The 13,940-nt window shown below is 47.2% G+C and overlaps 1 protein-coding gene across 1 annotated transcript in view; it reads right to left on the minus strand.

Moving 5' to 3' along the window:
- Nucleotides 1-1,902: 1,902 nt before the first annotated feature.
- The window catches only part of LOC142309966 (uncharacterized), a 28,760-nt gene continuing 16,722 nt past the window's right edge, over nucleotides 1,903-13,940 (minus strand). Inside the window, exons 2-7 of the mRNA XM_075347441.1 lie at nucleotides 12,214-12,358; nucleotides 10,918-11,061; nucleotides 10,746-10,824; nucleotides 10,550-10,641; nucleotides 10,312-10,417; nucleotides 1,903-3,190 (exon numbers count right to left, since the gene is read on the minus strand). Of these exons, the coding sequence (XP_075203556.1) occupies nucleotides 2,223-3,190; nucleotides 10,312-10,417; nucleotides 10,550-10,641; nucleotides 10,746-10,824; nucleotides 10,918-11,061; nucleotides 12,214-12,291 (1,467 nt within the window). The 5' untranslated portion in view covers nucleotides 12,292-12,358 and the 3' untranslated portion in view covers nucleotides 1,903-2,222. The remainder of the gene's footprint in view (nucleotides 3,191-10,311; nucleotides 10,418-10,549; nucleotides 10,642-10,745; nucleotides 10,825-10,917; nucleotides 11,062-12,213; nucleotides 12,359-13,940) is intronic.

The raw sequence follows: 13,940 nt of genomic DNA on the forward strand, positions 1-13,940 counted from the left end.
TCAAGGGACCAAAAGTAATTGGACAAGGGACTCTAAGGGCTGCAATTAACTCTGAAGGCGTCTCCCTCGTTAACCTGTAATCAATGAAGTGGTTAAAAGGTCTGGGGTTGATTACAGGTGTGTGGTTTTGCATTTGGAAGCTGTTGCTGTGACCAGACAACATGCGGTCTAAGGAACTCTCAATTGAGGTGAAGCACAACATCCTGAGACTGAAAAAAAAGAAAAAATCCATCAGAGAGATAGCAGACATGCTTGGAGTAGCAAAATCAACAGTCGGGTACATTCTGAGAAAAAAGGAATTGACTGGTGAGCTTGGGAACTCAAAAAAACCTGGGCGCCCACGGATGACAACAGTGGTGGATGATCGCCGCATACTTTCTTTGGTGAAGAAGAACCCGTTCACAACATCAACTGAAGTCCAGAACACTCTCAGTGAAGTAGGTGTATCTGTCTCTAAGTCAACAGTAAAGAGAAGACTCCATGAAAGTAAATACAAAGGGTTCACATCTAGATGCAAACCATTCATCAATTCCAAAAATAGACAGGCCAGAGTTAAATTTGATGAAAAACACCTCATGAAGCCAGCTCAGTTCTGGAAAAGTATTCTATGGACAGATGAGACAAAGATCAACCTGTACCAGAATGACGGGAAGAAAAAAGTTTGGAGAAGAAAGGGAACGGCACATGATCCAAGGCACACCACATCCTCTGTAAAACATGGTGGAGGCAACGTGATGGCATGGGCATGCATGGCTTTCAATGGCACTGGGTCACTTGTGTTTATTGATGACATAACAGCAGACAAGAGTAGCCGGATGAATTCTGAAGTGTACCGGGATATACTTTCAGCCCAGATTCAGCCAAATGCCGCAAAGTTGATCGGACGGCGCTTCATAGTACAGATGGACAATGACCCCAAGCATACAGCCAAAGCTACCCAGGAGTTCATGAGTGCAAAAAAGTGGAACATTCTGCAATGGCCAAGTCAATCACCAGATCTTAACCCAATTGAGCATGCATTTCACTTGCTCAAATCCAGACTTAAGACGGAAAGACCCACAAACAAGCAAGACCTGAAGGCTGCGGCTGTAAAGGCCTGGCAAAGCATTAAGAAGGAGGAAACCCAGCGTTTGGTGATGTCCATGGGTTCCAGACTTAAGGCAGTGATTGCCTCCAAAGGATTCGCAACAAAATATTGAAAATAAAAATATTTTGTTTGGGTTTGGTTTATTTGTCCAATTACTTTTGACCTCCTAAAATGTGGAGTGTTTGTAAAGAAATGTGTACAATTCCTACAATTTCTATCAGATATTTTTGTTCAAACCTTCAAATTAAATGTTACAATCTGCACTTGAATTCTGTTGTAGAGGTGTCATGTCAAATCCAATGTGGTGGCATGCAGAGCCCAACTCGCGAAAATTGTGTCACTGTCCAAATATTTCTGGACCTAACTGTAGATAGATAGATACATGTATAGAGAGAGATTATATTATATATATATATATATTATATATATATATATATATATATATTTATAATCTCTCTCTAGTATATATATCTCTATCTATCTATACATATATCTATCTATACATATATCTATCTATCTATACATCTATCTATCTATCTATACATATATATCTATCTATCTATGCATATATCTATCTATCTATCTATCTATACATATATCTATCTATCATATATATATATATATATATACACATATATATACACACACACACACACACACAAATATATATATATATATATATATATATATATATATATATATATATATATATATATATATATATATATATATATATATATATATATATATATATATATATATATATATATATATATATATATATATATATATATATATATATATATATCCATCCTTTTTGCAAACCCTATAGATATACATATACAACTAAAAAGCGAAAGTTCAATGTGAACTAAAAATATTTTACTAAGGGACAAGCAAATAATGTCATCACAAATTAAATACATCTTACATCTTTGGAAATTAAAGAGTTGAACAATAAAAGGTATAAACGTATTCAACATAGAATGAAACTTTCTGAGAGTCCTGTGAAACCACCAGAATGCTGACCACGAATCATGATGCCAGCTGCTCCACAATCAGTGAAATAAAAGTATGACATCATGCCTACTGAATACACAGGTATACATGTATTTTAGGATGCACCACTGGTACTTCAAAGCTTGGGCTTTATAGAGCTCTTCTTTCTGGATAACTTAATAATATCACAACCAGGGAAGGAAGGCAAGTCACTTGTATGAATTTTCTGATGCTTAAGCAGGATTTGTTTACCAGTGAAACCTCTCCCACATTCAGAACATATGAATGGCTTCTCCCCTGTGTGAATTCTCTTATGTTTCACAAGGTGAGGTTTCTGGCTGAAACATTTCCCACAGTCAGAACAGGAATAGGGTTTCTCCCCAGTGTGAATTCGCTGATGTTTCGTAAAATGTGTCTTTTGAGTAAACCGTTTCCCACACTCAGAACAAAGAAATGGCTTCTCCCCAGTGTGAATCCGCTGGTGTTTTACAAGATCTGATTTCACAGCAAAAAATTTCAAACATTCAGAACATTGAAATGGTTTCTCCCCTGTGTGAATTCGTTGATGCCGTGAAAGACCTGACTTCAGTGCAAAATATTTCCCACACTCAGAACAGGAAAAAGTCTTCAGTCTCATGTGATTATTCTGATGCTTCAGCAGAACTAATATGTCGGCAAAATTCCGGCCACAATCGGAACAATGAAATGATGTTTTGGCGGTGTGACTTATCGGATACTGGAAAATACTAGACAGGTTTTCATTTGTATGGAGTTTTTGATGTTGAACAAGAGTTGTTTTTTGAGAGAAATAAATCCCACAATGAGAGCACAAAAACTTCTTCTCATTCCGGTGAGTTCTCATGTGAGCGAGAAGCTTGGACTTTGTTAGAAATGATTTCTCACATTCAGAACAGAAATATAGTTCCCTCTCGCTCTGCTCTGAGTCACAAAAATCAACAGTAGGTAGATCTGAAAATGATTCCACATGTTTGGAGAAATCCGATGACAGATCTGTCCTGAATTGGTAGAGTTGGGACATTACTGAAGCAATACGGTGTTCTCCTGGAGGGTCTAGTGTGATGTCCTTCTCTTCTCTTTCGGATTCTAGGTAAAAGATACATAAAAACAAATAAAAAATACTGCTGTAAATTCAGGAGAAGGTCACTCATTAAAAAAAAAGTCATATACAATATTGCTAACTAGCATAACTAAACAAAAAGCTTTTTATATCATCTATATCTATCTATATATATAATTGCCTTATTCTGTCTGTCTGTCTGTCTGTCATGCTCCAAAATTGTGTCCTTACGGTGACACAAAGCTGATTGGCCGCTGGGCTCGCCATGGCCCCGCCCCCCCACACGGATTGGCCTCTCGCCCCGGCTCTCTGCAGGCCCTGCCCCCCACACGCAATGCACGCTCGCTCTGGCCCAACTGACACGGAGCTCCGACTCCCAGGTGAGTACACACACACACACATCAGATCACTCTCACACACACCTCACACATCATATCCTCACACTCACAACATCCTGTGATATCGCTTGCTTCTACACCGGCTCCGTCACGATCCCAGCAGCGCCAGACATAACCTTGCGCTGCTGGGATCTTGACGGAGCCCGTGAACGCTGGTAACCATTATACACATCGGGTAACTAAGGTCCCTTAGTTACCAGCGTACACCGGCTCCCGGTACACATGTGCAGGGAGCCGGCATTATACTCCTCTCCCCCCAGGACTACTCCTCCTATTACAGTCCTCCTATTATACTCCTCTCTGAGTATAATAGGAGAACTATTATAGCATGGGGGATGTAGCACGATGGGGGGTGCGCAGCATGGGGGATGTAGCACGATGGGGAGTGCGCAGCATGGGGGATGTAGCACGATGGGGAGTGCGCAGCATGGGGGATGTAGCACGATGGGGAGTGCGCAGCATGGGGGATGTAGCACGATGGGGAGTGCGCAGCATGGGGGATGTAGCACGATGGGGAGTGCGCAGCATGGGGGATGTAGCACGATGGGGAGTGCGCAGCATGGGGGATGTAGCACGATGGGGAGTGCGCAGCATGGGGGATGTAGCACGATGGGGGATGTAGCACGATGGGGGATGTAGCACGATGGGGGATGTAGCACGATGGGGGATGTAGCACGATGGGGGATGTAGCACGATGGGGGATGTAGCACGATGGGGGATGTAGCACGATGGGGGATGTAGCACGATGGGGGATGTAGCACGATGGGGGATGTAGCACGATGGGGGATGTAGCACGATGGGGGATGTAGCACGATGGGGGATGTAGCACGATGGGGGGTGCGCAGCATGGGGGATGTAGCACGATGGGGAGTGCGCAGCATGGGGGTTGTAGCACGATGGGGAGTGCGCAGCGTGGGGGATGTAGCACGATGGGGAGTGCGCAGCGTGGCGGATGGAGCACGATGGGGAGTGCGCAGCATGGCGGATGGAGCACGATGGGGAGTGCGCAGCATGGCGGATGGAGCACGATGGGGAGTGCGCAGCATGGCGGATGGAGCACGATGGGGGGTGCGCAGCATGGGGGATGGAGCACGATGGGGAGTGCGCAGCATGGCGGATGGAGCACGATGGGGAGTGCGCAGCATGGCGGATGGAGCACGATGGGGAGTGCGCAGCATGGCGGATGGAGCACGATGGGGAGTGCGCAGCATGGCGGATGGAGCACGATGGGGAGTGCGCAGCATGGCGGATGGAGCACGATGGGGAGTGCGCAGCATGGCGGATGGAGCACGATGGGGAGTGCGCAGCATGGCGGATGGAGCACGATGGGGAGTGCGCAGCATGGCGGATGGAGCACGATGGGGAGTGTGCAGCATGGCGGATGGAGCACGATGGGGGGTGCGCAGCATGGAGGATGGAGCACGATGGGGAGTGCGCAGCATGGGGGATGGAGCACGATGGGGAGTGCGCAGCATGGGGGGTGCGCAGCATGGGGGATGGAGCACGATGGGGAATGCGCAGCATGGGGGATGGAGCACGATGGGGAATGCGCAGCATGGGGGATGGAGCACGATGGGAGGTGCACACCTCCCCCAACACACACACACACACAGGGAACCACAAACACCGCCATACACAGACACCCACACACACAGACAACGCTGCACACACACAACACCCAACACACAAACACCGCGGCATACATAAATATACGCACATACCGCACAACACACACATTGCACAAAACATACCTCCCCCCAAAACACACCACACCCACACAAACTGCGCAACACACACACACACACACACACAACGCGACAGACACACAGCGCTCCACAAACAACGCAACACACATACAACACCGCTCTCACCCCCCGCCACACCCAGACAACACCCAGAACATGTACAGCGCCCTACACAAACACTTGGTAACTACACACAACAACATCTATATCTATAACAAAAATCATACATGAGCTACACAATACGTAAATTCTAGAATACCCGATGCGTAGAATCGGGCCACCTTCTAGTATATATATAATTGCCTTATTCTGTCTGTCTCCAAAATTGTGTCCTTACAGTGACAACCGTCGGATTGGCCGCTGGGTTCGGCCTGGCCCCGCCCCCACATGGATTGGCCGTTTGGCCAGGCCACGCCCCCGCACGCTATGCCGCTAGGCCACGCCCCCGCACGCTGTGCCGCTAGGCCACGCCCCCGCACGCTGTGCCACTAGGCCACGCCCCTCACTGTCGCTAGGCCACGCCCCTCACTGTCGCTAGGCCACGCTCCTCACACTGCGCCGCTAGGCCACGCCCCCACACTGCCGCTAGGCCACGCCCCCACACGCCCCTGCACTGTGCCGCTAGGCCACGCCCCCGCACTGTGCCGCTAGGCCACGCCCCCGCACTGTGCCGCTAGGCCACGCCCCCGCACTGTGCCGCTAGGCCACGCCCCCGCACTGTGCCGCTAGGCCACGCCCCCGCACTGTGCCGCTAGGCCACGCCCCCGCACTGTGCCGCTAGGCCACGCCCCCGCACTGTGCCGCTAGGCCACGCCCCCCGCACTGTGCCGCTAGGCCACGCCCCCCGCACTGTGCCGCTAGGCCACGCCCCCCGCACACGGGCACCTGTACACTTCCCCCCAGGACAACTCCTCCCATTATACTCCTCCTATTATACTCTTCTCTGAGGGGTTTGCAGCATGGGGGATGGAGCACGATGGGGGGGTGAAGCATGGGGGATGTAGCACGATGGGGGGGGGTGCAGCATGGGGGGTGGACCATGATGGGGGTGCCCAGACAGAATGGGGGGATGAAACACGATGGGGGGTTCGCAGCATGGGGGATGAAGCACGATGGGGGGTGCAGCATGGGGGATGGAGCACGATGGGGGGTGCCCAAAATGGGAGGTTGAAACACGATGGGGGGTGCGCAGCATGGGGGATGGCGTACGATGGGGGGGTGCAGCATGGGGGGTGGAGCACGATGGGGGGTGCCCAGAATGGGGGGGATGAAACACGATGGGGGGTGCACACCTCCCCTCAAAACACACACACACAGCCACACACGCACCGCACAACACACCACACACACACTGGGAACCACAAACACCCCCCTACACAGACACCCACACACACAACACACAAACACCGCGGCACACACAAATATACGCACATACCGCGCAACACACACACATTGCACAAAACATACCTCCCCCCAAAACACATACACGCACCCCACACCCACATAAACTGCGCATTACACACCGCACCACACACAGACACCACTGCAGACACACAGCGCTCCACAAACAACGCAACACACACACAACGAAACACACAAACAACACCGCTCACACACCCCCACCCAGAACATTTACAGCCCCTACACAAACACTGGCAACTACACACAATATTTTATATTATATATATATATATATATATATAAACAAAAATCATACATTAACTACACAATAAACTCTAGAATACCCTATGCGTTAGAATCGGGCCACCTTCTAGTATATAATTGCCTTATTGTGTCTGTCTCCAAAATGACGTCATTACAGTGACAACTGTCGCATTGGCAGCTCGGCTCGGCCCCGCCCCTGGCACACGTTGGCCGCTCGGTGCCGCCCCAAGCACACGTTGGGCACCTATACACCTCCCCCCCAGGACTACTTCACCTATTATACGCCTCTCCCCCCACCCCAGGACTACTCCTCCTATTATACTCCTCTCCCCCCACCCCAGGACTACTCCTCCTATTATACTCCTCTCCCCCCAGGACTACTCCTCCTATTATCCTCCTCTTCCCCAGGACTACTCCTCCTATTATACTCCTCTCCCCCCATTACCCTCCTCTCCCCCCAGGACTACTCCTCCTATTACCCTCCTCTCCCCCCAGGACTACTCCTCCTATTATACTCCTCTCCCCCCACCCCAGGACTACTCCTCCTATTATACTCCTCTCTCCCCAGGACTACTCCCCCTATTACCCTCCTCTCCCCCCCAGGGACTACTCCCCCTATTATACTCCTCTCCCCCCAGGAATACTCCTCCTATTATACTCCTCTCCCCCCACCCCAGGACTACTCCCCCTATTACCCTCCTCTTCCCCCCCGGACTACTCCTATTATACTCCTCTCCCCCCCATTACCCTCCTCTCCCCCCAGGACTACTCTTCCTATTATACTCCTCTCCCCCCAGGATTACTCCTCCTATTATACTCCTCTCCCCCCATTACCCTCCTCTCCCCCCAGGACTACTCCTCCTATTATACTCCTCTCCCCCCAGGACTACTCCTCCTATTACCCTCCTCTCCCCCAGGACTACTCCTCCTATTACCCTCCTCTCCCCCCAGGACTACTCCTCCTATTACCCTCCTCTCCCCCCAGGACTACTCCTCCTATTATACTCCTCTCCCCCCAGGACTACTCCTCCTATTATACTCCTCTCCCCCCACCCCAGGACTACTCCTCCTATTATACTCCTCTCCCCCCACCCCAGGACTACTCCTCCTATTATACTCCTCTCTCCCCAGGACTACTCCCCCTATTACCCTCCTCTCCCCCCCAGGGACTACTCCCCCTATTATACTCCTCTCCCCCCAGGAATACTCCTCCTATTATACTCCTCTCCCCCCACCCCAGGACTACTACCCCTATTACCCTCCTCTTCCCCCCCAGGACTACTCCTATTATACTCCTCTCCCCCCCATTACCCTCCTCTCCCCCCAGGACTACTCCTCCTATTATACTCCTCTCCCCCCAGGACTACTCCTCCTATTATACTCCTCTCCCCCCACCCCAGGACTACTACCCCTATTACCCTCCTCTTCCCCCCCAGGACTACTCCTATTATACTCCTCTCCCCCCCATTACCCTCCTCTCCCCCCAGGACTACTCCTCCTATTATACTCCTCTCCCCCCAGGATTACTCCTCCTATTATACTCCTCTCCCCCCATTACCCTCCTCTCCCCCCAGGACTACTACTCCTATTATACTCCTCTCCCCCCAGGAATACTACTCCTATTATACTCCTCTCCCCCCAGGAATACTCCTCCTATTCTACTCCTCTCCCCCCAGGAATACTCCTCCTATTATACTCCTCTCCCCCCAGGAATAATACTCCTATTATACTCCTCTCCCCCCATGAGTATGGGGGTGCACACCTCCCCCCAAAACACACACACACACTAGGAACCACAAACACCGCCCTACACAGACACCCACACAGACAACGCCGCACACACACAGCACCCAACACACAAACACCGCGGTGCACACAAATATACGCACATACCGCGCAACACACACACACACTGCACATAACATACCTCCCCCAAAACACACACATGCACTCCACACCCACAAACGCAACACACACAACGCAACACACAAACAACACCGCTCTCACACACTCCCACACCCAGACAACACCCAGAACATTTACAGCGCCCTACACAAACACTTGGCAACTACACACAATATATATAACAAAAATCATACATTAACTACACAAATTCTAGAATACCCGTTATGCGTTATAATCGGGCCACCTTCTAGTGCCTCATATAGAGCTACCTGCAATAATATAAAGGTGAACTGGTGAATCAAGCAATTCACATCTTATTGGTAATTTATGGCTTGCTGAAAACTAGTGAAACATCTATGACTGTATTTTCTCCTTTTGTTTAGCATTCTGGGACTTTTGGTATGGTCCAGACAGGCAGCTTTTGGGTTAATTACTCACATTGTGTCTTATTAACTCAATGCTCTAAGTCTTTGGTGAGGACTTCAACTATTTAGACCCCTAGCTCCTTACTCATTAATTCTTCTTAGGCCAGAGTCACATTTGCGCGTATCTCGTACGAGTCTCGCATCACATCACCCGGCACGGCCGCACACTCTTCGAACAGGAGCATTTCAGCTGCATAGAAATACATGCATCTGACCAGCTGACAGGAGAGTGTGCAGCCGTGCCGGGTGATGTGATGCGAGACACTCACAAGTGTGACTCTGGCCTTACTCTGGTTCACTCCTGTTACTCTTCTGAGCTAGTGTGTTTCCTGTTATGGACATTTGCTCATGTCTTAACTACTCAACTGCCTGACAGCATTGTTCCTATCCTGATGATCTGGTAATGACCAGGTTTTCTGGCCTTACCAGCCCACTCAACCGGCCAGCACCTAAATTGTTGAATGAAACCAGGAGTCTCTGTGTAACGCCAGATCCCTAGATAAGGCTTTAAAAGTGAAGGCCAGAGTCATCTGGGACCTGCTAGATAGAGTGACTAGTGCAAAGACTGTCTATAAAAGACCTTTTAAAGTGTTGCCATGAAATCCAGTATCCAGTGTACAGCGAACTTTTGACTGGGGGTTTCCTGTGAAATACAGATTATGTCTGACCTGGTCTAGAATTCCTGTCTTGGCTTCCTATAGGAAACTTTGTTTGCGGGCGGCACGGTGGCTCAGTGGTTAGCACTGCAGTCTTGCAGCGCTGGGGTCCTGGGTTCAATCCCACCAAGGACAACATCTGCAAGGAGTTTGTATGTTCTCCCCGTGTTTGCGTGGGTTTCCTCGCACACTCAAAAGACATACAGATCGGGAATTTAGATTGTGAGCCCCAATGGGGACAGTGTTGGAAATGTATGTAAAGCGCTGTGGAATTAATAGCGCTATATAAATGAATAAATATTATTATTATTGTGCAGAGTGAATGACCAATAAACAAACTGTTTATTACTGACCTGTGCTGATGGCTGTAGATACTTCTTCTTCCTTAAACGGTCTATCCTCATTTTCTTCCTCCTCCTTCTCTATAACTTCAATTTTAAAATTGAGTAGATCTTCACCCTAAACAGGTACAAAAATTACATACAAAGTAGTATTTAATAACTTTAAAAAGAACTAGTGTATAAAAGATGCACAAAACTTTGTCACAGACCATAATGTACTTTTGTTTGAAGCCACCATGGCTTGCTCTACCTGAAGTTCCTCTCCATATTCCTCTGCACAGCCCTGAGAATACAGAGGACTGGGACACCTCCTCTCTGATGGATTTCTCCTACTGGATCCAACTACAGGAAACACAAAATAATTCAATGTGTGATGACCAGACAGTAGAAGAACATGTGGCCCTCAAAAAACGTTTTCTTTTACAACCAAAACAGGCCTCTCTTACCTGGTGATATTGGCGGCTGTTGGTCCTCAATCATGACATTCTTGTACAAATCCGTGTTCCCTTTTAAATACTCCCACTCCTCCATAGAAAAAGACAGTTACATCATCATATTATAGGAAACGGACACATAATGACACAGTCACCGTCCGGATACATTATTAGCAGCGCTCACCTCTCCGGTTAGCAGCTCAATGATCTTGTTGGTGAGTACAAGGATCTTCTGATCACTTCTCCTCTCTTGCATCAGTGAGTGGGGCAGTGGGCGATTCCTGGGGTCCAAAATTTCTCTAGATTCCTTCATGACTACTGTGCAATCCTGTGAATGGGGGCATTATTAAAAGTTAAACCCATAACACATGCACTTCTGTCATAGTAGGGGTAATAGGAGTTGTTTTTTCGCAAAACCTAAAAAGAGCCTCCAACAATACGACTCCTCTCCAAACCATATCTTAATCCTACAATCACACATCCTCATGCAACATTACAAGCCTGGACCGTGGTGCACGGACTGTCCAAGCTTCATGGTCTATGCTCGGACCATGACACACGGATGTGGGAATGCAGCATAAGGATAGGCTATCAATGCAAAATCCCTTCCACATATAGAATCTTAAATGAAAGACATAGCTGAAGAAACATCTGGGGAATTACTCGCACCATTCTCAAGGAATCTTGCAGACCTCTGACGATCAACTTCAAAATCCTTCTAATACATGCACGTAGTATAAAATAATACTGGTATAACCAGCATCACAGTTGCGCCTTGGGACCAGAGGGGGGGGCGTAATATTATGTATTAGTATAGAGGCAACTGACAGCAGAGACGTCTTCTGTTTGATGCAGAAGATGTCATGCTGAATGAGTAGTGCTTCACTGACTGCATGTAAAAATGGGTGTCACGGGGTCCTTCTCCCATATCACACAATCAACAGAGTGAGAGATGGCGGTACAATCCAAAGAGCATTTATTCCAAGCAAATCAAATGGACCATAATATAATCTACCATACGGAGAGTAAAATTAGTCCAGAAATATAAATATAATCCAATAAGCGATAAATGTCCTGGTCTCTCTGAGAAGCCAGTTTCTTCCAGAGGTTCAATCTTCCTGCTTCACTCTTGAAGTTCTCAAACAGACTGCCAAATCTCCCGGGTAAGCAGAGAGTCCACAGCAGATAAACTCTAAGGCCACCCCCCCCACACACCCAGGGACGGAAGTGCCTCAAGAGGCTATAACCTTGCACTATAGGGGGTGATTACTTACAAACAAAACAATGTACACAGAAGCAGTACAAATAATAGACAGTGAACCAAGCTTAAAATAGAAATCTGTACAGTAAGATACACCTCCACCCCATATCCCACCATCACAATGGGCATCACTGCAGGACTATCGGGCACCACACAGTGCACTCAGACAATGGTAATGATTTGTGACCCTATCGTCATGTGACTCCCCAAATCCCTTACCTCTCCAGTCAGCAGGTTGATAATCTCCAGTGTGAGTGTTAATATTCCCTCTGTAATGTGTCTCCTAGCCTTCTCCATCTTCAGGTATACTGGGATCACTACAGGAGTCACCCAGGTTTCATGTCACATCACCGCACGACCTGACCTAGAAATTAATGACAGAAAATGGATCTTAGATTGATAGACTATTGAGAAAAATATAGATTTTCACATCAAAATATTTCATTTCATTCTGCTTCTCTGTACTCATATAACCAATGAAGGAGATAATCCAGTTCGCCGTTGCGTGCATGCGCTGGGATCCAGAGCGTATGCGCCGGCATGTCACAAATCAGAGGAAGAAAGTAGGTAGTCCAGCTTCACGGAAAAGCAAAGCTTTTTTTATTAGGCGTTCATACAAACTGATTAAAATAAGAACATCTACGCATTTCTAGTGCTAAAAACACCCTTAACACTAGAAGTCCCAGGAATTTCGAGCTCCATAGGATTCCAATGGTAGACATGTCAAATGACCCCTCTCTGGGACTTCTAGTGTTAATCATGATCAATCTAATAGCCAGACTGGACACCAGACTCTTGTTTTCCTTTGTTATTACAATCCTTTTGAAAAAACTCAAGTAGATTCCAAATATGCATATACCTCACTCATTTATAGGACATTTGCCATTTCAGCATTTGAACCATAAATAGTACACCTGACTCCTCAGTATACACCTAAATAATTCAGAACACACAAGACTGCTGACCAAAAATGATAAAAGGCCACTCCCGTTATACAAACCCCAAGCCATACCCACTATGTTCCAACCCAGCCCCCTCTTAATCAATTGCAATCCTTCATACAGACCAGAATGCTGCGTATGAAGACTGCACACCGGTTCCTCAGTACACAGAACCACTGTTTTTACCTGTCCCCAACCCTCTCATTTAGAGGTCTCAGAAAATACAAATACTCATCTCTCCCCAGTAGTGCCCTACTCACACACAGTTAGTTTCAGAAATATTTGGATGATGACTGAATCTTTGTGATTTCGGCTCTGGAGGATGCTATTTTTTATTTAAAATGAAACAACTGAGATACAATTGAAGTGCAGACTTTCAGAATTAAAGGGATTGAAGAAAAATATCCTGTGAAACATTTAGGAATTGCAACTACTCTTCTACAAAGAATCCACATTTCAGAGGCTGAAAAGTAATTGGACAAAATAACTTTACCATAAATAAAATGTTCATTTTTCATACTTTGTGAATCCATTACAGGCAATCACTGCCTGAACTCTAGAAGCCAAGAATATTCTTTCCGTTGGTAGAGCAATATGAGGGCTTGTTTTTTCAGTTATACTTTTGCATGACACCATCCATTTTATCACATGAAAATATAAAAAAAAAAAAACTGAAGTTCTGTAATTATTTGGAAGATTTTTTGTTTTTGTTTACAGCATTCATTTTACCATAAAACCTGACCGTATGATTCTCCAGGTCAGTACGATTATATACATACCAGACATGTATAGTTTTTGTTTCATTTAGGGTACTTTCACACTTGCGTTAATTTACTTCCGTCACAATCCGCCCTTTTGGAAAACAGCTGAATCAGTTAACGGATGCCGGCCGCCGGCATGTGAGAGCGATCAGATGAGCACCCGGCCGCCGGCATGTGAGAGCGATCAGATGAGCACCCGGCCGCCGGCATGTGAGAGCGATCAGATGAGCACCCGGCCGCCGGC

Source organism: Anomaloglossus baeobatrachus, chromosome 5 (assembly GCF_048569485.1).
Source record: "Anomaloglossus baeobatrachus isolate aAnoBae1 chromosome 5, aAnoBae1.hap1, whole genome shotgun sequence".
Taxonomy (NCBI): Eukaryota; Metazoa; Chordata; class Amphibia; order Anura; family Aromobatidae; genus Anomaloglossus; species Anomaloglossus baeobatrachus.